Here is a 24,775-nt window from a genome sequence, read left to right as displayed (position 1 = left end):
ATATTTTTTTTTTTCATTAAGGCTGGAGTGAAAAAAAATAAATAATAAAACAAAAGAACTAGGAAGGCTGCATCCACTGTTGTTGAGGAGTAGAGAATGTAGGTATGACGCAGGCACAGCAGTAGTCCCTGAGGCTGAACGCCAAGACAAGCTCAATCTTTTCCTGTTATTATACTGGTGGTGTCCAAGTCATCAAGGGTCCTCTCGTAGCGAACCGCTGAGGAGAAGTAGGACCGCTTCTTCTTGTAGATGATAAAGGCGATGGCCAGGAGGAGAACGAGGAGGACTATGATGAAGAGTCCCAGTGCAACAGGGGAGCCCGAAGACTCTGATGGGCAAAACGGGTAAAAACATCAGTTTTTCTTCCCATTTACACATCAAACTTATTCCACTTGAACGTTGTTGGTTCCACTTCTCGATACTCACTTGCTTGAGTTTTGCAGACCACACGGCTCTTGGTGGATTCACAGTTGACCAGCTTCCAGTCGCCGACGTCTCCTGCCATCATGACAACGCAGTTAGGGTTCAACTGCTTCCCTGACGATGAGGGCTCAGACTTCAGGTTCGTGTAGGACAAGGTCGAGCCATCCTGCCAGGACACAGGTTTACCTGGGAGGAAGTAAGAGATGAAGATGAGTTCGACCTCAATGCGTTACAAGATCACTGCTAACTTAGACCCGCTATTGGTTTCCTTACTTGGCCTAATATCATAATAATCAAGATTTTCTACTTTCTTGCCAAGAGGTCGTTCACCTTTATTCTTCAGTATTTTCTTCTTGCACAGTGCTGCTTGCATTTTGGTACCAATCACAAGGACATTTGTTAGTTATTAGTTGTATTATTGATAATATAGATACCTAACTTTAATATTTAAGGATCACTGTCCACAGTGAAATGGCTGAACTAAAGAAAATGACAGTTTTCCTGTGACACTAGCTTGTATCTCGGCTAATTAATGCAGCTGCATTAAATAGTAATGTTCAGTTGAGTTAAATCCTTCTTCCTGGCTCTGATTGGCTGTTTCACATCAGAAGTGGTGTATTTCTGCAGATAGCAGTATGACCACTGGGAGGAGCCAGAGAAGCTTGACCTAAAATGTGAAGTCATGTGGTTTAAAAGGCTATTTCTACCATTTTCTGCTTCACACGATTAGATAAGAACAGTAAGAAATGACCATATGTTCAAGTGTATTGTTAGCATGTACTGAAACTAATTTTGCTGTGACTCGACACCACGAAAATAAACCTTCTGTATAGAAGAAAGGAGAAGGCAAGGTCTCATTTTACAGCAGTGCCAAGTAATTTGTTCAGTTCAGTTTTGGGTCTGAACTATTTAAGGAGGGACTTTTGACAACAAACGCTGAATTCATACAGTGCATCTTGAAAATGATAACTATCTCATATTTCCGTTGAATTCTGCTGAGTGCTTCTTTGCCGAATTTCTAGTCCTCCGTTTTCAAAGCCTATTTGTCTTTGTTCGCAAACACATCTACAATTTTTTAGAACTGAAAACTAGATAAAAAACAATTTTATGTTTGAAAAAAGGTTCTAACTCAAAGCCTAGTGTAATATTTAGCTACAGCAAAGACATTCAGGTTTTACGTAGCTGCATCTGCGATTATGTTTTTTGTAAACTCTGTAAATCTAGAAAAAAATTCACAATTATGACAATTCCTCATCTAAAATGTGTCGGATATTTTATAGTCTCCACCTTTAATCTAAAAATCAGGCTTTACCTGCAGAGTCTAATTTGACGTCGAGCCAAACTCGACTGGTGATGAGAGGGTCGTCGGTGAGGTGCTTGTTCAAGAAGTCGTTCTCCTGTTTGGTTTTGATTGTCAGTAGCTGAGCATCTGTTGGCAGAGTGGGGGGGGGAATAGTTGCTGGATTTCAAGTAGTTCACATGCAAATCAAGAAACCTGATGGTCGATTTTAATGGTCTGATTGTATCAATACAATCAGACATTGTATTAATACAATGTTTTATTCAAACCAGAAAAAAAGAGACATTATTTATATATACATTAGTCTGGCTGTATTTGAATGAATAAGGTCCAGCTCACCCATCTGCTGACATATCGTCTTGGCCTGCTCCATGAAGTAAACACTGTAATTATAGAAGCTCCCGTCGAATAAATAACAGTGATCCTGATGCTGAACCCATCTAGACGTCCCGTTGCCCTGAGGGCAGGAGTTGTTCTCCAGGGCGGTTTGCAGCTTAGCTCCTGTTTCACAGCAACAACAATTGATGTCAGTCTGTCACATAAACAATCGCAGGAAAAAGTGCTGCTTTCAAACATTTGCATTGCTTTGAATGCTTCTTTTTAGCAATTATTTATTTATTTATTTTTTACAGAATTGAGCAGTCAACACAAATCCCTTTTCCTACGATAGAGGAGGAACAGACTCGAGTTGTCGTCTCACTTTGGGAGGACGTGGTGGTGTTGGTGGTGTAGCAGATGGCGCCGTCTTGCAAGGTATCACAGAGGGTTTTCACCCACTCTCCGGCAGGGTTCATGAGCACACAACTGGGCTCGCTTGAGCTGAAGTCCGTCAGCGATTCTGTGATCTTGTGGTTGTACCTAAGTTTCGTCCCATCAGACCACTCGAAGGCTGAGCCACTGACCTGTCCAAAGAAGTCGGAAGAGGTGTGAGTTGAGAAGAGGCAGAAGCTCTTGTAAGATGGCGTTAATGTGCTGCTCAGGCTACGTTTGACTCTTCTCCGTAAAACTCTTACGTCCTGGTTTGACAGGCCAATCCAGAGCGGGAAGCCATCCGTCTTGGCGATGAGCTGCAGGTGCTCGTTGTGCTTTGTGTCATGAACACTTGCTAGGTGACCCCCACGCTGACTGCACTCTTCTAGTGCCTGAGACCAATTTAACTGTTTGGTGACGACCTCATAAGAGAGGGTCTCGTAGGCCTTCAAGTTCTTGAGCAAACGCTTGTACTCCGTTTTGGGCTCTACGATGGAATAAAGACGTAGCATCAAATACAGTCAGCAAATTGACTAATTATTCTGTATGACGATGTGAAGCGCAGGACACTGACCGTTATCCAGCTTGCAGACAACAATTGACTTTTGTCTGAACGCCTCAAAGGTGTCTTTGTCTTTTAAGAGAATCCAGGTTCCCTCAGTCGTGAGACCAGCCATGAAGGTGCCGTTTAAATTGGGTCTGCCTTTCAACCAGTTGGAGTACTGGACACTCGTACCATCTTGCCACATGGTCTGGTTATCTAGAGCAGAATAACATTTCCCTCACTACACCCATATGGACGTATGGTGCCTTTAGAAGATATTTGCCCACTTACAGATCTCGTTTTTGATTTGTGGTCACGCTTACTTTCTTATCAAATTCTGTGTAAATGTCTTATGTAATAACGTGGACACATGCCCATGTTTTTACATAACATGGTGTGGTCTATACCGTAGGTATAGATCAATGTGGTATAGACCAATAGACCAATGTGGCTATTTGTACAATTCTCTTTTTATTCAAAGACAGTGGGTCTGGCTTTTATACAGATAATCCACACCCAATAGTCCAGAAATGATGGAAGTCCAGTCTTTTTTTTAACCATTCAGATGCTTTGGGTCTATATGCTCTGGATTGTCCTGCTCCATAATCCCAGTAATCTTGAGATTAATGTTATGAAGTTGTAGCTATTGTAGTTTTGATGGATAGTATAATTCATGGTTTTATCAGAGCATCATGTGCTGCTTTTTAAGATTATTTAGCCCACTTTCTGTCACTAGACAGGTTCAATTCAAATGATTACTTGACCCTGCAGGTCCGTCGATAATCAGGATGTGGGTAATGAAACAGGTCATCTTTTAAAAATGTAGTTAATCACAGTGAATTCATTAACAATTCTTTTTCAAATATGTCAGGATGTTTTGTTTTGTTTTTTTTTTCCCAGCTTTTTTCCACTTAATATATGACAATCATTTGAAAACTGCATTTTGTATTTACTCCGTTTATGTTTAATTGATGCTAAACCTTCTGAAACATCCAAGTGTAAAAAAACCAGCAAAAATCTGTAAGGGGGCAAATACTTTTTCAAGGCACTGTAAAACCTGCACAAACACCAGATAAAAGACCTACCACTATTTCTGAACATTCCCAGCCAAACAAAGTGAACTAAGCTTTCGTAGGATTTGAGCTTTTCTGCGATGAACTTGTTCTCCTTCTCATTCCTGATGGTTAGGATGGAGGCGTTTGGATCTGAAATGCAGTCGATGAAAAACACCCATTATTATCGAAACATTCCTGTCCAAACATCAGCACGATAACAAGCGAGGTCCAACTCTTACAAAGTTCTTTGCAGGTGTCCTCCATTTTATTCTTTTTAAAAGCATCCCATCTGGTTGGGACGAGTTGAAAGGTGTAACAGTTGCTCATCCAGGGAATCCAGTTTGGTCCTTTCATGTTATGAGGGCATTTAGTGGCAGCGTGCTCCGGTGAGGGAATGACTTCATCTAGAAGAAATACATGCACTTTTGTATTCAAAGAGTTTTAAAGTGAGTTTGTATGTTAACAGCTTTTATCCCCTTGTATGTGCCTGGAAACAACTGCATCCAACAAGCAACCAAAACATCGCATCGACGTTGTCTACGTTTGAGAGCTGCACTCACTGTGCGGTTTGTAGCAGATGGCGCCTTCAAGCCGATCCTCGCATTCTGTGGCTTTCCAGAAGCCGTCCGTGTCCAGGTACACACACCCTCCGCTGGTGGGCTCTGAAGACCATCGACTGAACACAGTGTGACTGTGGTCGGTCCACCGGTAGTGCTGTCCACTCTGAACACAAGGAGGCATCTCACAAAAAAAGAAGTGTAGGTATACGGGGTATTTAAATAAATCGCAAGGCGCTTACATCTTCGCTAAAAAGGCCGATCCACATGGCGGTTCCAACGCGGTTCACGTTCACACTGAGGACGGACTGCACGGAGGCGTCGGCAATGCTCGCTGGATACATACTTTTACTTTTGCAGTACTCCAAAGCCTCAAACCAGGTAAGATTTTTGGAAACCAGTAGGAAAGAGTAGTCTTTGACATTCAAAGGCTTTTCAGTGATAACGGTCTTCTCTTCTGTTTTATCTGCGATAAAGGATAAAACAAAGAAGCGGTGAAAGGGATAAAAGCAAAACACTAACATGTAAATATATCCCAAACATTTTTTTTTACATAGTGTTTGGGATATTTTTAAACATAAAATAATGTAAATATTTTAGAAAATAAAAGATGAGGGAGCAGCAATATTTTTATGTCAGTTTTGGTACATAGATGTGGCAGCTAAAGCTTTGATACCAAAGGAAGAGAGCATTTGCTTGATCTCTTTCATTTGCTTCAGTGTTTTTTCTTAGGTCTGTTAATACAATTTAACATTCTGTACTTCAACCAGCATACACCTTCATTTTAAGCAGATCATGGAAAAACCTTACCTGCATAGTATTGGCAAATGCCCAGATTTTGACTCTGGGTGCAAGGAGAGTAGTCCCAGGTTCCCAGCATGTCAGAGTGGTCATTATTGATCAGGAACGCACAAATGACCGAACCCTCGGGATCCAAAGTCTAATGAAAAACAAAACCAATCAGAAGGGACAATTAGAAAAAAAAAAATTTTAATACACAAACCGTAAGTAACGAGGTGATACGTGGCGCTTACCCTGATTCCCATAGACTTGTGCATGCCCAGAAGCAGAGGGTTAAAGTTATAGTAGTTCACTGGGGTCTGATCGACCCATTGGAAGTTGTTCTGCTCGATTTTCATACCAATCCATACTCTTTCCATATGTACCACACTTGATAACAGAGTGTTGATGAAGTCTAGGATGCGCAGGAAATAAATGATGTAGACTGGAAACAATTTTATTGTTTAAACATCCTAATCTAAAACAATGGTTTGACTTCCACTCATCGATAGCGTCGTCAAAAGCCTGTGCTTTCCTCTTTCATGCGACGGTTTAGCACCGCCTGATAGGAATAGCACAGCTATAACTTTTTCTTAAGGGAAAAACCCCACATTGCAACCACTGCATTTTGTGAGGAAAAGCTTTTGTTTTGTTGAAAAGACAAAAGCAACTTCAACATCAGGTCAAAAACAAAAGTTTTTAAACCCAAAGCAAACAAAAAAAAAACATTAAAGACATGAACAGCTAACATGTTAAGCTAAGAAAAAGAGTTGGATTAAGCTCGTGTGCATGAATTATCATGAAGGATGATTGTCGACTAAAATTTAATGATAGTGAAAATCCTAAATGTAAATAAATAAAAGAATGAAAGACGATGTCAAGCAAAGTCCTTACCTTGTTCCACTTGATCTGATATGGTGACCAGGGTTCCCCTCAAAGATTTGCACTCTTCATTGGCCTCTTTGAACGCTATAGAGGTCTTGTTCAACAGTGTGTAGCACTGAAAAAACAACACAAACACAGTATAAGGATTGAAGCTCGGAGCTGATCTGTGATCCTCCTGCATCATCCCAAATCTTGTGCTGTATGAAAATGTCTTGAAATTTTAAAACCTCTGGAGTAAATTCAGTGGCTGGCTAGAAATGAAAGCAATACGCAGAGTACTTCTTTTGGACCAACAAAGAAACCTAAGGAGGTGCAATGCTGAATTTTAGAAATATTATATGCATCTGTCCTCAACATCATCTCAGCTCATTTTTATCTTTCGCTAATGTTCTCTTACGTCACACACACACACACACACGCGCACGCACGCATGCACACACACACACACACACACACACACACACACACACACAAAAAAGGGGTTTAAAGGAATGATAACAATAAGAGGATCCACTTCATACCTTGTTCCTGAAGGAGACTGAGTGGCCTCCACAAGGATATCTTTCAGGTTGGGGTTTCGCAGGGTTTTTCTCCACTGACGTGACGTTGAGCTTTTCACACACAAACGGATTTTTCGGCTGACAACTTAGATCATTGCCTGCAAGGTAAATGGAATGGGATGGAAACAGAGATATTTGAAGAGGCTAGCATTATAACCAGGTGCTTCTGCTTCAGTGGCGTCTCCAGAAAAAGGTTCTTACGGGTGGCCCAGACCAGGCCAGTAAAAACTTTAAAAAGCTACTTTCAACCTGCTTTGGACAAACCTTTATAGCTAAATCAATGCCACCTACTCCCACTTTTTTAGATGCTCAATTTAAACGTAACATAAACTGAACTCCCTGAACAGAGCCCGGTGTAAGAAAATTACATTGCTACTTGTCTCTTTAAATATTTTTATCTATAGAAATATGGATTTAATATAGTTTCTTTCGCACTTCAAATGAGTGATAAATGTCAACAACAGCTTTTATTTTATCATTTCAAACAGCAAAGCCTGCTAAAGGTCAACTTACAGGAAGGAGTAAATATAACAATAAAAGCTAAATCATATGCCACTTCCCTTTGTTTGACCGTTGAACTTGAACAGCAATGACATCTCTACGTCATTGCTGACGTAGAGATGTCAGCAATGACATCTCCTACTACTAGTCCTACTAGTAGTAGTACTACTAGTAGGACTAGTAGTCCTACTAGTGTGAGGACTACTAGTGTGTCCTCACACTAGTAGTTTAGTTTTACTTGTTAATTCTTCTAAGGTCGTTATTTTCCCATTGAGTGGAACATTAACAGAGTTTTCAATTACCTGGAAAAGGATTTTTAGGAGTGATGTAAGTGCATCGGCCCAAAAACTGAGAGCGGTAAAAGTGCATCTGGGTGTACCTGGAACACATGCGAGTTCAGTCAGCGCTGCAATCACCTTGTAAATTTTTTAATGCAGCTATATTTGAAAAAAAAAAACACCAACACCTGTGTGAGACTGCTTTCACTTACGTAGGGGGGAACAGCCGGCCGGGGTGTGTCACATCGATCCACCATTTTTGATTTTCTGGTCCACCCAACTGTTAACGGTTTCAAAACAAAGTCATTACTATTAATTTCAGTTCATACGTGTCATAATAAGTTATATTATGAAACATCAACTAGAGTGTTGTGCATTTTCATGAATCTGCTGAATTGGGGTTTCTTTTGGTTAGCCTTCAGTTAATACGTTTCTTGTTAAATCAGTTTCTAGTATGTGTGTCTGAGGTGCTGTTTCACTGCGTCTAGCTAGATTCTCACGACCCTGGAGAGAGGGGAAAGAATTGCGTTGGACTGTGAGGATTTTCAAATCGGCTAAAAATTCCCCATAGAAATGAAAACAATAAAGGGAAAAAGAAGCACAATAATATGTTTAGCCTTTTTTCCACCCATTTCACTTGGAACTATAATCCTGTTTTACTTTTATGAACCGTGGTTGCAGGGTCTCAATAGTTTTCCAAGTAACTAACAGATAAATTAATCTTCAATATTTCAAACCACACACCGTCTAGGCTGAGCTTTCCATCTTTTCCATCTTCCAAACTGCTTTGAGAAGAGGCAGATAATTATTTTCTTTTTAAAAAGTATCATAAGCATAGTGTAAGCTGCTGTCTCATGGCCTTCCTCTGTTGAAAACTCTCCCTATGGACCTTATGAAAGTGTATTGATCCACTGTAAGACTTTAAGACTTTTAGTTGAATTTAAGTTTTTATTTGTAATGATTGAATTTTGCTCAATTTTAGGATGCAATTGTCCTCATTATAATGCCAGTTTGGTTTATAATTGCATTTCACTTTCTATGCTTGTGTTGGCTATTACCTTTACATCTCATTATTTAAAGGAAAATATATTAACTTTATGTTGGCTTCGTATATCATTATCAAAGCATCATCAGATGTAAAATAAATATTTTAACACTTAAATCAGTGGAACTTACATTTTCCAGTTGTTGCTGGATCTTTGCAGTTGCACTGATGCTTGTCGGAGAAGCCAGTTTGCTGCCATTTGCATTGCAATACTGAGTAGCTTCATTGAAGCTTAGCTTGGGCTCCTTTACGAACCAAAACTCAGCTCCATCTATGAAGACAGAGGTCTCATGGTGCCCATCTGAAAAATACAACAATACATCGAACTGTCATGGGAACTGAAGATGGGAAACGGATGAATCAAATAAATTATTGATATGTTAATGAATGGATTTTTAAAAATAAAACCATAGCTTAGTTACCAGGCTTGTACCACTCTGGAGTCTTCGGTTTAATTCCTGTTAAAGCATGGACAAACATAAATTCAGAAGCATAAAACAAATACAAATACACTCGACTTCACTTAAATGTTTCCTTAACAATGACTTCTTCGGTCACACAGTTTCCTCCCTCTTGGTCAGATTTATAAAAAGCCAAGGAAAACTTGTCGTCTTGTGCTTAATGCAGACTCTCCACAGCGGGGTTGAGTGAACTCACTCACCGCGGGGAATCTGGCAGACCCACTCCAGCTGAGCGTCACAGTGGAATGGCGTGGCAAAGAACGGTGGGATGTTTATGTCATAAAAGTAGAGCAGCAGGTGTGTAAAGGTTCTCTTCATTGACTACAGGGCACACATTCAGAAAAAAGCATAAGAGGTCTAAGACATACACAGAGGTTTTAAATGAATTGTTCAAGGGAAAAGTAAAAAAAAAAAAAAGTCAAAAATAAATTAACTGCAATTCATAATTTTTAATAATCAAGTAAAACTGTCTACACTACATGAAATAAAATACTAAATTTGTCACGAGAAGGTACAAATTTAGTATTTGTACTAATCCAGCTAACCTTGAAAGCTGTGCAGTCTCTGTTGTAGCCGTCGTCCTCGTGGAACTCGTGGTGTAAAACATCGAGGGATACCTGTGGCAGAAACCACCGATTAAGCGCTCAAAACAAATACTCTCGTCCAACAATGAGATCGTGTAACACTGCTTTATGTAATTCACAAAATAAACGCAAGCACTTTTAGTGACTGGTTAGCCACAGTTCTTTCTTTCAGAAAGAAAGATTTTAAGACACACTGACACTGTGGGACATGGTGGGGTTTTCCCTTCAGTTTTTTATACTGGGACTTACAGGATGGCCATCGCTCCACTGCCAGGATTGATCGGTTGGATTTCTTCTGTTCAGGCCTACCCAGAAGAACCGATCATCGCTGCGACGAGACAAAGACATTCCTTTTATTCACACCGATTTTTCAAGAAACGACTGAAGACAAAGATATGAGTAAAAATCCTCTAAAGTTGGACAGATTTTTGAAAGAGTGTTTCTCCTGTTCAGATTATTCTCTGAAAAGCCACAGAATGGTCAGAAAAGTTAAGAACCCTCTCCCCAAACTCCCAATGTGACATCTGTGTTACGGAAGAAAATATACCTAATTGAATTCCTCATAATGCGGTGCAGAAATGCCATCTCTTTTATGTTTGTGAAACTGGGCAGGTTGGCTCCCAGAGCCTGACAGAACCTCCTGGCTTCCTCCCAGGAGCGTTTCCTGCTGAGCCGCTCCTCATGAAACACCTGGCAAGGAGAAAGATCAGCTCATAAAAGATAACCAATATAAGAGGTTAAGCAGAAAAAAGGCAGTAAAAAGTGAATGTAGGACAAACGGTACATGTGGTGTAACAACGCTAAAAGACATACGGATGACCTTTGTGTTTAAGAATTAGAATTTTTATTTTGCACAACAATAAAAATCAATAGTTGAGGTATTATTTAGAGCAACCATAAAATCATTAAAAACACTGCATTATCAAATAGAACTTAAAGAAAGCTACACAATACACAGTAGCGCCTGCAGCTGTACCTTGAAATTTTCCTTTAAGTAAAAAATTGTTTTAACATTTTTTTATTATCCAACTCTCTTTACTATTAACAAATTTGTGGAGAAAAAAAAAAGATAATTTGTGTCAAAACATTTTGTACATATCTGTGAGTCTGCAGGAATGGACACATGCACGACCTTAAGCCTAAATGTTATTGGTCAGTTTACTGTTGTTTATTTGGCGGCTTGGCGATTTTTCTGTAAGCTAAAAATGAATGAGTGGAGTTTTAACCTCCCGTAGTTCTAAGACTGGTCGAGTGGACCCCACCTGAGCTTTTTACCGTGTGCACGGTTCTGGCAGATCGCTGGTTTATGAGCTTTTTTTGTGGTTTCACAAACTGAAGAGCTGACAGGTCACCCGGTTGGCTGACCGTGACATCTGCTGCGCTCTTCCTGAACGTCACGCTAAGACTGTAGGAGAGTTAAGTAGTTCAGTCTACTCTAAGACTGAGAGTTAAGTAGTTCAGTCTACTCTAAGACTGAGAGTTAAGTAGTTCAGTCTACTCTAAGACTAAGAGTTAAGTAGTTCAGTCTACTCTAAGACTAAGAGTTAAGTAGTTCAGTCTACTCAAAACGTTTTCCAAAAGAGTGGAAATGAAGCAAACACTGTTGCTTCACCTTCTTCTCCTCTGGAAGTCTCAGAAGCATCACCTGAACCTGGGAATCTCCATCCTCCTCATTCCTTGGATCAGACACACAGGCTTTGCTTTCATGTCTTTATTATTTTACATAATTTATAGAAAGAAAAAAAAAAAGGTCAGCTGTTATAGCAGACCATGCGCATTACGCATGCATCTGGCCTGCAATTGTGTGGTTTAGGTTTGTGTTGGTTTTGTGAGACATGTTGGAGATGTGGTTATGCTCTTGCGGGTCGGGTGCAGTGATAGTTTTGTGCGTATCCTCCTATAGGTGCCCTTGACTGTACATACCTTGTAGCAGTATTTGCTGTCTGTTAAAGTCATCCATCCATCAGCACAGGTCGCGTTAGGATCCGGTTCTGGTTCTGGTGCTGAAGGTGGTTGGAGGTCTGTTCTACAGATTGTGCCGGCTTTGAAAAGACTGCAGTTCTTTATTTCCCACCTGCCCAGTGGCTTTGCTGTCGAAATCACAGCACAACCTCCGTCCCTATCTAAAATACATAGATACAGGGGAAAAAATATACGGCAATATGATTATGCATAAGAAAACCAGTATATCTGAACAAGACTAAAAAAGCTCTGCATAATCTGATATTACACAAGAGTCTAAATTACCACAGTGTGAGTGGAGCAACGGGCTCGAGTTACTCACTAACCTGGTTGAAACCAGCCCCAGTTAGTATACGTGACCACGCCCGAGGAGTCGCCCTGGCTCATCCACTGATACTCTCCTGTGTTCTTGATGTCCTGCAGGCCAATCCAGAAATACTGAGGGTCTTTGCTGATGTGTTCCGCAAGCAGACGGTTGATGAAGGCCTGCTCAAACCTAAAAACAAGAAAGAAATCTGAATGACCCGGCCCCTGCTACAACCTAATAAGACGGAGCTCACCATGCAAATGCAAAGAAAAGGATTTAAAATGTGCTTTGGGTGCAGGCATGGTAAAACATAAGCCCTCTATCAATACCAAGAGACTACACAACGGGACTTGGATGAAAAATAATCAATTCCTTCACAGGTTATGAAAAATTGTTAAACTTCAGTGAACATCAGCGGAGCAAATCCCTCTATGTTATATAACCAACTCTATGTAATTAAAACTAAAACTCTGTAAAAGCCAGATTTTTGTCAGTGCCTATGTTCTGGTGAATGTTAGCATGCTAAACATAGATAGCTACAGTTCTAGTAAATTTGTACAAGACTAACAAAAAAGAACATTGTGTCAGTTTTGAAACAGTGACTAAAAACTTTTGTAACAATCTTCTCGTGGGGGGGGGGAGGGGTTAAAGATGTTGGCAAACCTCGACAACATTTTTACCTTACCATTTTTACCTTTTACCTGCTTCTTATAGTGAAAGTACCACGTAAGTTAATTATATAATGATTTCTCTGTTCTAGAGCTGACTTCAGATGATTGCAGTTTTACTGACGATAACCAGACCCCACCTGTTTCTTATAGTGACGTTACAGTGGTCTTTGAAGGGCACTTGTTCAGTCCTCATTAGATAGCAGGAGCTGCCATGCCTCCTCCACCCCTGGGTAATTAAAAACATTAAAACTCTGATTATAATAAAATTACATGCAAACAGGGACGGTGACACACATCCAGTTTCTATGCAATAGCTATATAATGAAAACAGCACCATTGATGTTTCTTTTAAATATATTTATGTATTTAAAAAGTGAATTTTGATTGCATCCTTAATTTTTTAATTTTCTGACCAGAACCTAACAAAATTAACTAGGTACCAGTCCTGCATAATATACTGTGACAATAATTTTTGTAAACTCTGATCACAAAGTCAACACTTACATCTTCGTAGCGACATCCAGCTTGTACTGACGACTCATTGAAGACTCCTTTTTTCTGACACATGAAAGACATCTTCGTTGAGCAGTCCCCAACCCGCCAACCATGAGACTGGAAGATTAAAATGAGTAATTAGGATTTATTAAAAAAAAAATAAAAAATTATATATATATATATATAGCTTTGACACTACATCATTTTGTCTTTCAATACATACAATGGTGAGGAAAAACACACAAACCTCCCGATAGTAGAAGACACAGGTGGGATCCTGAGCTTTCTGGACAGGCTGGTTTTGGTCCCAGTAGGTGAAACTGACAGGCTCCTTGTCAGTCCACATGAAGACGGTGGGTTTTAATCCATGACCCTTGAGACCAATCCAGGCACCAGCAAAATTCCTATCTGCACGGGGACACGGGGAAAACTTAGAGAAAACTCAAGGAAAGACTTTAAATCAGCCTAAAATGGACAAAAGTACAATAACAGGTTCGCATTTAAAATGAGATCTTGGATTTCAATTCCTGCAATATCAAACAGTTTGTTGAAACGTTTGGTCCCTGTAAAAAAATATTTAAGTGATTAAAATAACAGATTTAAAAACACTCATTAATGACTTTTCTGAAGTAGATTGCTTGGTTACTTTCCATCACCTCTTACTTACTTTCCCACACACTTCAAAAGTGCCTAGTCATCTCTTTGGAAATATTTTTTTCTTTTCTTCCTCATAAACCTGCTTGTTCTCCTGGATTCTTTTGCTCACCAGCCTGCTTGTTTAGTGACTATTGATGAAGTCAAAGGAAGGTTTCATTTTTCTTTTCTTGCCACTTGAGAGAATTACCCAAGTGTGTTTGGATGGGTTTGATATCTGCTAACTTTGACACCCGATACTATTCTTCCATTTTCAGTAAAATATGACGTGCATGTAGCACATGCATAACTCCTCCACCTGCAGTGGAGACCTTTTCTTTGCACACGTCTGCAGCCTTTTGTCTGCGTACGTGCTGTGACCAGCAGCTCCATGTGTCTTCCAAAATGAAACAGGTGTGTTCAGTGCCATTCTAGAAACAAACTACTGGCTTCAATCATTGCTGAGGCACAGCCTCAAACCTGAGCTTCAGGTTTCTGTAGCCACCATTAAAAAACTCCCAACGTTCATTTTATGAGTCATCAATTAATTCAATAAAAAGCAATCAGAAAAAAAAAAAAAACTGTCTACTACAGGGCACACATTCAGAAAAAAGCATAAGAGGTCTAAGACATACACAGAGGTTTTAAATGAATTGTTCAAGGGAAAAGTAAAAAAAAAAAAAAAAAGTCAAAAATAAATTAACTGCAATTCACAATTTTTAATAATCAAGTAAAACTGTCTACACTACAACTGACTTGTCAACTTCTTTTGCTCAACAATAAATCTGAAGTTATACAAAAACTCTTTAATGTTATAGATGACCCCCTTCTGCTATTTTCTGAATTTTTCACAGCAAGGGAACAGAAGAGAATTAGTTCAGGAAAACTGAACATCAGGGGGTTTACCTGTTGGAAAATACGTGCTGATCATCTCGATGTTGTCAATAGAGTGGAAGCTAGCTAGCTGCGCTCCTCTTTCTGTGTTGTTGCAGTATTTTTGAGCGTCTACAAAGTTCCTCTGTTCGTTGGTGTCGTTAATTAACTTGTAACACCAGCCGTTCCATGGCACCCAGCCCTCTGAACACACTGTTTCTTTATTTACTAAAGGTCCTGTAGAGATAAAGAAGAGCAGAAAGAAAGGACATTACAAAATTTTAGAGCTAGGGGTTTTTATTAAAAGCTACGTCAGATAAATGCACTCTAAATAAGGCGAGGTTTTTAGCATTATTTGTTAGTAAGATTCCCTTAAAAATTAGCTGGTAATATAAATCTTGATGAGAACCGGAATATGGAATAAGGAAACTATCTTAAATTATAGAGTGGTTCACGGCACTGGATTTTTAAATGACATCCTGGTGCAGTTATGTGACAGTTTCACTCAGCAGAGAAACAGGTGGCATGCCAAGAAGTGCACACTTCCTTTAACCGACCTGTGGCCGTCGTGTCGGAGGCGTTCACCCTCTTCTTGCAGATGTACGGCAGCCTTTTGTTGCATGATTCAGACTCAAAGTTCTTTCCAGAATTTAAGACGCCGCAGTCTGACTCGATAAGGAACGAGGTGAGTGGCATTCCTGTCAATAGTAAACACTGTTTTAGAAAAACAACTTTAAAAAAAGTACATCCTAAAACACACGACGCAAGCGAACATCGTACACCAAAAGTGGGACATAGACAGTACGCAAATAGCAGCGTGCACAGCTGTAACTCACACACACGCTGCATTGGAAGCAATGTAACTTTTTCCTCACTGCCTGATTGAACTTTTACACAACGTGGGCAAATGTTGGAGAAATATGAAACAAAGCACATTTGATACGACAACAATCCACTACTGTACTTGCTGGTCACGACCCTGACACACTATACATTTTTTTAACCATCGAGCGTCCATAACAAGGAAAGACAAATTGCTAAAATACAAAATGAAAAGTACAATTGCTGGCAGCCTTGGAAAAGCCACCCATTCAGAGTTACTGATGGGTTATTCGGCAACACTAACAATCTCAGTGGCACACTGTGTCCAATAACAAGGCACACGCAGCTCCTTCGTAACACTGGTTATATTGTTTCACTGACTGCTGCTATTGCATGTAGAAGAGCAAACCACAACAGGATGGGGTTCTTTGTGCGCAACATGCAGCCTGCTGCCGAATGCAGCAGGTTCCTGATCTGAGTTTTGACTTCCTCCAGACTTTAAGACTTCATCATTTTACAGGTACATTGATTTAGTCAAAAACATAGAACAGAAAAAAAAAAGAAAAGAAATGAAAATTCCTGACCTGCTTCCCAGCGCAAGACATAAAGAGGAGATCCGTCTGACCACTGCCATCCCTGGGAGCTGTCCAGTTGGTGAAGGCCGATCCACATCCTCTCTGGCATTTCACGAAGTCGGCCCAAAACTGCACAGTGCAGCATCACAGCAGTCAGGAGAAGCAAACATAAATGTTCTCATTCAGAAAATGTGCCACCATAAACATTAAAATACAATAACCAGCCATTCATCGAGGTCATTATCACCAGATTGATACACACACACATCAGTGTGATGTTGTAAGTATGTAAGAAATCAAATGTCACTAAATACAAGTAAATGAAATAAAATAACAAGCATGCACATGGAAATATGCTAACCTAAAAATTAATCTATGAATGAGTCCAGAGAAAATTAGATTTAAGTCACTCAGTTGGGCTTTGCAAATTATGACCTCAGGTGCTTTGACTTTCATGTGAAGTTGATTATTTGGATGAATAATGTCCCATTTTTGTTCATAACTTTATCATATTAAGGACAAGTTTCATTAGGAAGGCTGCACCCAGAAGACATGCAGCCTCTAATTATGAGCATAAGCAGAGTTAGGAAGCAGGTGGGCGGTTCTGGTCAAACTGCGCCTCATGAAGGGGGTTTCATCTGTACAAGACAACTTCTTGTCACGAAAAACACACAAAACATCATCGGCACGAGAATCTACGAAAGCACCCAGTGAGGGACAAACCCTTTGGTTATGATGGTGCAAAACTGTGAAACTGTTGAATTAAAAAAGGTGAGTACAAAAGGGCTTGTTAAAGATTTCTAATGAAAATCTCAAGCGTTAGGTGCTTTCCTCCTTGGTTAATTTACTTTGAAATCTCCTGTCAGTGCCGAAACCTGCTTCAGCCGAAGTCCAGTTGATGGTTGTGCAACACCGCCACCATAAAAAGGAGATTGGAAGTACAAAAGGAGGAAGTACATAAAAGGATTCCTATCGGAACAGGCACATACGCAGCAACAGCATGGTGTGTCTCAAACAAAAGTAAACCGTAATAAAAACAGGCCCGCAGGTTCTTCCTGCGGGCCTCATTTCCAAGTGAAGTTGAGGTGATTAGGCATGGGGTCAAAAAAGCGAAATGATCGGAGTCGTTGGTACTCAATTTAACCTTTTACTGCTTGCACAAACGCAAGAACTTTGAAAACCAGCTGACCAATTACTGACAAATTCGTCCGTGATCTGTGATTTTCAGGTGGGTAGCGAGGTGAAGGTACTTTTACAGAAAAGGTTGGTCTTACAGGCTGTGGAGTTGAGATCGGACTCTGACAGACTGAGAAGATCGGCTCCCTGACTGCGACAAGAATGCAAAGCTTCATGCCAGGTCACCGCGGCGCCGGAAACAAACTCGTAGCAGGGTCCCCCAGGCGGTCCGGAGAACAGGGTCTGGCAGCCCACCTCTGCAAAGTCACGGACACAGAGTCGTTGAAAGTGCAGAAACAGAGCTCAGTCGAAAGAAGAAGAAAACTGCTACGCAAATAAAAGTGTACGTTAATCCAATTAGCCGACAGAAGACATATATTTTACAACTACACAGAGAAGTATACATGTCGTTTTAATAAAAAAAAAAAAAAGTTAACTTACCAGGTAATAGACAGTTCCCCCACTTCTGCTCATAGTCAAAGTCTGAGGATGTGGCACACCAGGACAGTCTGGGGACGTTTGTATCAGGAATACATCCGTGATGCCAGGTGTTGTTGACTTTGAAGGGGAACTGGCATGGGGCTCCTGCAGAGTTCCCTCTGGTGGTGTGAACAACTGCCCAGACACAAGAGACAAAGTCACAGCTGCATTACTCCTGCTGACCATGGCCAGTGGACTGTGTCACATGGGTGGCTGTGAAACTGAATCACGCTGCATAAGTAAAAAAAATAAATAAATTTGATCCGACATATGCAGATTGACCCCAGAACAAAAGTCAAAGGCCTTGTGAAGACGCTGGTAAGATGGTTTCAGTATCCACAGAGAAACGCGTCCAGAACCGATACGTATGCAACGGCCTCTGGTCCGAATGGACAACAACTTTAATCATACAGCCAGAGTAGTTAAATAGTGGTGACCAGGTTTTTGTTCACTCTGTGAAGAGAGAGTAATCCTTCTGTCTGTAAACCTCTGATTCTGAAGACATTGATAAATATTTATTTTTTTAATCTTTCTCTCAGTATTGTGGCACTTAGCAAATAGAAATACTTTTGGTCATTATAGCTGACCAAAACCAACAGAAGTTTGGCTTATTTCACTTGAATGCGAGTCTGTGTGCTTAGTTATCCATTCGCAGGTTTCCATCTTTCCAATTGAGAGAAGATGTAACATGAGACGCTGCAGCACGGAGGGCAGCAGGAGGCTGGAAGGAAACACAATCTGCTGGAGCAGTGATTCCCAAACAGGGAGGGCTGTGGAGACCACTTAGTGGGTGGTGGTGGTGTTGTTGTTGTGGGTTTGGTTTGGCAGCTGGAATTTAATGCTAGAAAGACCATCATATTTAAAAAAATAAAATAAAATAAAAATAATAAAACAATGAGCTTATCGAAAGAAACAAGTTAGCTTTAACTGATTTGAGCTTATCGAAAGGAACAAGTTAGCTTTAACTGATTTTACACACATTACAGTTATTTAAATACTCCTCAATACCTACACTGCATTGGATATATTTTAATTATTTTCTTTCAAAAATAAAAAGATCAAATGAGGTTATTAAAAACCACAGACTGCCACTTAACATGTAATTTTCCGCATCCGTTTTACAAGTTCAGCGTTTTAATTTTAAAGAGTGTTGACACACACTGCTCCTCATTCTGCTATGTAGCTCTTCCACTGTGAACGAGCTCAGAATGATGAAGCATATGCAAGTGTGGGAGGGAGAAGTCGTCTCATTTTAAGTGCTTCCTCTCGTACGGAAATGTCCACTCTGATTGGTCGATTCACTCAGAAATTTGAGGCACAAACTCATTATTTGATTTATGCGAGCTAAAAACAGCCACGAGCTGCACAATGCACGTTTTGACTCGCACTGGGATTTAGGAAGGGAAGTTAAAAACTGCTAGTCTGTCATCTTTAGGTTTGCACAAAAAGCTATTTAAATACTCATTAGTCATAATATTTTGACAGCTCTTCTAAGACTCACTAGGTTGCTCTTTTGTGAAAAAAAAATAGCAACAAAAAATCAGCACATTTGGAGATGTTTTATGGGAACATTTAGCCTCTTTAGGTCTACTGGAGGTTTATTTTCACTAATCTGAAACATTTCAAAGAGTCGGGGTATTGTGTTTGATCCCATTCATGCTCTGAACTCGGAGTTCCAGCTGCTTCCTTCAGCGAGTAGGTATTGTCTGCTCAGACACATTAACCGGCCTATCAGAACCCATCGGGTTGGTGTTTTTGGGTAGCTTACGTTAACCTCTGAGGCTTTTTATCAAAGTTTCACAATCGTTCTTCGGCAATTTTACTCTAAGCCTCTGCCGCTTAATGGCTAACTGCGTGCGTCTGCCTCTGCCAGGGGAGTTTTGTTGTCATGCCTGTGAAATGTGTGGGAGGATTTGGTTTGGAGGCAAATGTCATTAAAACCTATTTTAATGTGAGCTAGTAGGTTCTTAAGCAAAACCTTGCACTGTGACAAAGATGAGCGATGTGACTCACCTTAGCTCTAAATGGTTATACTCGCAAGGCTGATCAGAGCATAATGTCAGATCGTATTTATTAGTACAGATGTTACAAAACTTTTTTTGAGATCCCTGTGGGGTCAAACTGTACTACTACAAGTCACATTATGCTTCATAAACATAATCCTCTTATAGTTCTTGATCATTTAAACTTTATGCCACAATTTCATGAAACATTTAATAGTTGTTACATGAGTCAACGCCTTCAAGCGCTGAACAATGCTTGTTCTGGGATAGAAAAAGGCCGTTTTTTTTTTCTTTTTTTTTCTCGACTGGAAATTCCCCATAGGATTGTACTTCCTTCCATTAGAATGCGACATAGCACGCAGTACCACAAAAAAAAAAAAAAAAAATCTAAGCCAGGTAAACAAGACAGGTTTGTTTTAAAATGTGCCACAACCTGTTTTTTCTCAAAACAATACCTGCAGAGGTAATTTTGCAGGCACAGTACAGGAGATCTGAGCAAATACACTGCAAGGTCACTTCAAGAAGCACATTTTACTTGCTGCACTCTGTACGAAATTAATTTATCAATATGTTTCCCCCCTTCCCCTCTCCCATTCCCTCAGACAACTTCCTGAAGCGTCAAGCACCTGGACAAACTTCTTGTCTTACACACGAGATGAGAGAGGCAACACTTACCATGATAAGGCCTCTGGCAGATGTTCTCTTGGGTTCCTCCTCTAACCCAAGAGTCTTTAGAGTCCCGCTTGGGCCCAACTTCATCTTTGGTGACCGTCAGGCCCATCTGGTAAACTGTGTACACCAGTCCGTCGAGGCAGTGCCACGTCAAAGGAACGGTGGAGCCACAGTCGACCAGGGCAAGCGTCTTCGAGCTGACGTTCAGCGCCAAGCAGAGAGACGACGCCACGTGGAAGAGCCTGTCGCCTGAACCCCACTTCCACAGCTGGGATCTGAGGGTGGAGTTGCAGGTGGTGATTGTAAAGGTTTTTGAGAGTCCCTTTTCCACACATTTACCCGTGGTGGAATGCTGGATGGTGAAAGCATCTTCATCTGAGGACGAGAAAGGGGAAAAGATTTATCTTTTGTTCTTATTCAGAGAACAGAGGTGCGGATATATGGATTATTATTTTTTTTGCCTCCATAACGCAGAGAAAAAGAAAGAAAAAACAAAACACTGAGCTAAGACGTCTACTCACTCTGCCGCATGGAAGACACTGCACAATAACCATACAAATAAAAATATCGATTGCCCTTAAGTCTAAAGTATCTAAATCAAATTTATCTAAAGAACAAGAGAAAAATGTGGTAAATATTGTGACCCAACTCTTATATTGGATAAAACCAAGACAAACTTGATCTGCTCAGATTAATGTTTAGTGTAAACTCTGCTAATACGTCAGCAGTGAATATTTAAAAAAAACTGTTGCTTCATTTCCAAATGTGTTTGATATAATTTGTGAAAAAGGTACCAAAAATTTGGCCTAGAGGGACACTTTCTGCACTGATAAGAGAGATAAAGTGTACACTACACTAAATGTGCAAAGTAAAAAAAAAAAAAAAACAAAGTCAGCAATTACAATGACCCGGGCTATAGAGGCTCCAGACACTGCTGGCAAAAATTTTAGTTTTTGGAAGAATAAAAACATGTGACAATATCAAGAACGTTGAACTTCATAATTAATCAGATTCACTGGAATCATTTTTTAACTAATAAGACCGAATAATGAAATCAAACCCAAAGGTTTGTTGAATTAAACTGGTAAGATGTCACAAATGGCAGGCGAGGCTTTACATGTTTTACTGGGGGTTTGGATTACCACAGATGGGTATACTTTTGAAACTTAGAATAAATTATATCACTGGAATCCATGGGACAAAGCCTGAAGAGAAGATTGCTCTAGTAATATGTTCAAAGTTTGTGAGATTCCTCCGAAGTGCATGACTCAGCGCAAGGAAGCATCGAAGCGTTAGAATCAATATGAAAGTGAAAGGTAAAATGAGGTTTTGTTTGCACTTAAAGCAAAATTACATGAAATGAAGCGAATCACAAGAGTGACTGAGGGGCTCTATTCAATTCTAACATGCTGATATGCATACGGATAAACAAGCTGGGTTTGTATAAAAAGCAGCATCTTCTTTGAAGGGAAAGAGCATTAAGGTAAAATGTGTTGTTTTTTTTTGTCAAACATGCATATGGGAAACAGTTTAAATCTACAATTTACCCAAGCTGGCTTTCCAGAAATAGAAAGTGTCATATTACAGCTGCAAAGATGTTTGTGTCAGTGAGTGATTTGTGTTATTTCACCCCTAAACTGTAGGCAGTATAATAAAAACTGAGCAGGTGCGAGGAGGAGTTTATCAGAGCTGGATTTTAAGGAAGGATCCCAAAGCGATTTAGACTGTAAACAAATATTAGCAGAAGCTTACGTGTTGTGGTCAGAAAAGGTTTGTGCCAATTGCTGGCCTCCTTTGTAAAAGTTATTATCCAGCTGAGCTGATTGTGAAACGGGCTGGCCGGAGCTGTAAATGTAGATGGCGCAGAGCCGAAAGCAAAGTGTCGCAGATTACTTACCGGAGCTCTGGACGCCGTCCGGTGAACAAGTTCCCCGGTTGACAGATGTCTCCAGCATCAACAAACAAAGGCAAAGTGTCGCTGCGGAGAGTTTCAGCATACTTGTGGCAGTCTGTGGGTTTTAAGGCTTCACAAAGGATATGTTCTATTTTTCCCCTCCTGAATAAAGAGCAGCGAACCTACCCCTATCGATAAGCGAACTTCTAAACAGAAAGTGAACAGATAACCCAACAGTCGGCGCAGTCCCAGCTGTCACATCAGCGCCTCCCAAAGACCTGCCAGAGGACGTCAAGCTGGCGTCAATTTCCGGACCGAGCGTAAAAACGACCACAACAAACGTCGGGGAAAATTAAACTAGCAAAAAACATTAAAACTAAAAATATTCGGAATAAATTAGCTGCATTTAAACATAAGCATAGCATAAAGCTGAGAAAGCAACACCAGAGGAAAAACAAATACGGCGTAAAGAATTACGTCAATTTTAAATAATTAAATAAACATACCCTTACAATATACTACCGATAAATAGCTATAGGACGCGGATTTACTTTCCAGAAAAATAACAAACGTTCATATTTTCAAAATAAAAACAAGACGTCTGCTGTTCAAATGTTAATCTTGAGAGACAACTGTCAAAAGTAATTAGAATTAAAAATAAACAAATAAAAAAATATGGTTCAAACAGCGATGAGGTAAAAAAAAAATCAAAACAAAACAAAACATACTAACAGGCTCAACTATCATACAATCAAAAGAAATTCTAATCCAGTATTTCCTTTCTTCACCTTGGTCATTATTGCTACAGCTCCTTGTGTTCACAAAACTTATGAAATGTATAAATGTCATCTGCAGGGGCGGATCAACTGCCACCCCAAATGAGAGCCTTGCCACCCCTGTTGCCACCCCAGCTGGCGACTATGAATTCAATAAATAGTTATGGGAAATCGGAGATTAAGCGCATGAATATTTTTTTCCGATAACATTGAATGCAACACAATGTAACCTGACACCCACTGCTGAGTAGCGGGAAGTGCGAGAGGAGGACAGAGCGCCAGACAGCAGCATTGATATGGATGGATATAAATTACTGGACTGGACATTACGTGACTTATTGTGCGCCACTGCTGTCCATTGAGTCAACGCTATGGGTGGTCAGAAAATACCACAGTCACGCAAAGAATCTGAAAAATGGACGCAATATTTAGCGGTTAATTCAACCCTATGAATTAGATAACAAGGGCTTCAGATTTAACAGGTGAGGAAAAAGTTTTAACTTAAAGGAAACATGAGGAAAAAGTTTTAACTTAAAGAAAACATTGAACAAGTGAGCAGTGGGTCAGGCTCAGTTCGGTGTGTTTTGGTTCCGTTAGCACTAAAACAGGTCAACCCGCACACAAAGTCATCAGTAGAGCAGTTGTTTAAATGAGCTAATCAACCACAGCTGTGCTCAGGCGAAAACTTATTAATAATGACAATATAGACATCTAGCCTGACAGCATAATGTAACAGACCCAATGTTATGTTTTAGTGTTTTTGCCACTTTTTTGTGTGGGAAATGTTTGTTTTTTTGGTGTCGATTCCCCTGATCGGTAATGGGTCCGCGTAAAAGCCGACACAGAGCGAGAAAAGGCAGAATAGAAGTGGTGTTTGGTTCTTCACCTGTTTATCAGCTTTATTGTGAGAGAAATGTGCCCCTTCTTGCATCTTGACAGAACTAACAGAAACGCAATTGTTTATAGATTTGTATCACGGAGAACTGATCAAACATCAGTTTCCTCCTCTTTAGTTTAAGTCGTATTTAATAGATATATCTGATAACAAATGATGGCGCTACGAATATTTTTGTGACAGATTTCTGCTCGTCCTGCATTGGGATAAAATGGTTTTCTGGACATAACTCAATGAATCACATAGCGACTAATAGGCGCTGTCCAATCCAGTAATACATATAGTATGAAAGACATAAAAATAATTAACTATACAATATTAAGAAATTATATGTAATCCTCAGTGCTTCATGAAGCTCAATTTGAAACGATGCAAGTTAAAAATATTTTACAAGTAAATTAAGTCCAATGTTAGGTCTGTGTAAGCTAAATGTGAGAATGAGACGTTATATATATACACACACACACACACACACTGGCATATGCTGCCACCCCTGAAAAAATCCTTGTCCCCCTCTTGCCACCCCATATTTTTCTAGATCCGCCCCTGGTCATCTGACACCTTTCACTGGTGTATTTGCTCTTGATAATTTATATACTATACTCTTTTCTTTTGCTGATGCTATTGAACGTGTACAAAATGTTTCTGTCTGTACTTATCAATTTTTTTTCTTTACAGTTTGTTTTTCAATGAGTACCTAATACGGATGACAGAATGTGTAGCTCTTAGATATAAAGACAGAAAGAAATGTTTGCTCTGACATTTGTTTGCTTTCACGTCTTTACCCACACTTCTGTAAGAAATTCTTTTGTAACACT

The 24,775-nt window shown here is 40.0% G+C and overlaps 1 protein-coding gene across 1 annotated transcript; it reads right to left on the bottom strand.

Annotated features, from left to right (window-relative positions):
* Positions 1-3: 3 nt before the first annotated feature.
* Positions 4-22,389, bottom strand: ly75 (lymphocyte antigen 75). The gene is made up of 35 exons (XM_008404453.2): positions 22,290-22,389; positions 20,396-20,767; positions 17,679-17,852; positions 17,336-17,494; positions 16,071-16,190; positions 15,222-15,362; positions 14,698-14,901; positions 13,406-13,566; positions 13,168-13,275; positions 12,801-12,889; positions 12,012-12,181; positions 11,647-11,846; positions 10,271-10,413; positions 9,973-10,051; positions 9,685-9,756; positions 9,340-9,460; positions 9,101-9,136; positions 8,810-8,979; positions 7,846-7,913; positions 7,658-7,734; positions 6,816-6,952; positions 6,304-6,409; positions 5,664-5,824; positions 5,440-5,569; positions 4,872-5,095; positions 4,633-4,795; positions 4,312-4,476; positions 4,103-4,222; positions 3,048-3,233; positions 2,737-2,960; positions 2,424-2,625; positions 2,063-2,224; positions 1,736-1,852; positions 427-609; positions 4-328 (listed from the first exon to the last, which is right to left on the bottom strand). Exons 1-35 carry the CDS (start codon positions 22,387-22,389, stop codon positions 153-155), a joined length of 5,220 nt encoding a protein of 1,739 aa, XP_008402675.1. The 3' UTR covers positions 4-152.
* Positions 22,390-24,775: the final 2,386 nt, after the last annotated feature.

This window comes from Poecilia reticulata, linkage group LG3 (assembly GCF_000633615.1).
Source record: "Poecilia reticulata strain Guanapo linkage group LG3, Guppy_female_1.0+MT, whole genome shotgun sequence".
Taxonomy (NCBI): domain Eukaryota; kingdom Metazoa; phylum Chordata; class Actinopteri; order Cyprinodontiformes; family Poeciliidae; genus Poecilia; species Poecilia reticulata.
This window is presented reverse-complemented; position numbering and strand designations above follow the sequence as displayed.

What these genes read in the sequence shown, in the direction of transcription:
- ly75 (XM_008404453.2), bottom strand. Translation starts at nt 22,389, where the DNA reads ATGCTGAAACTCTCCGCAGCGACACTTTGCCTTTGTTTGTTGATGCTG. An exon ending in TCCAGAGTGGTACAAGCCTG is followed by an intron (nt 8,980 to 9,100) that starts GTAACTAAGCTA and finishes TGTATTTTTCAG; the next exon opens with ATGGGCACCATGAGACCTCT. An exon ending in TTGGCCTGTCAAACCAGGAC is followed by an intron (nt 2,626 to 2,736) that starts GTAAGAGTTTTA and finishes TTCTTTGGACAG; the next exon opens with GTCAGTGGCTCAGCCTTCGA.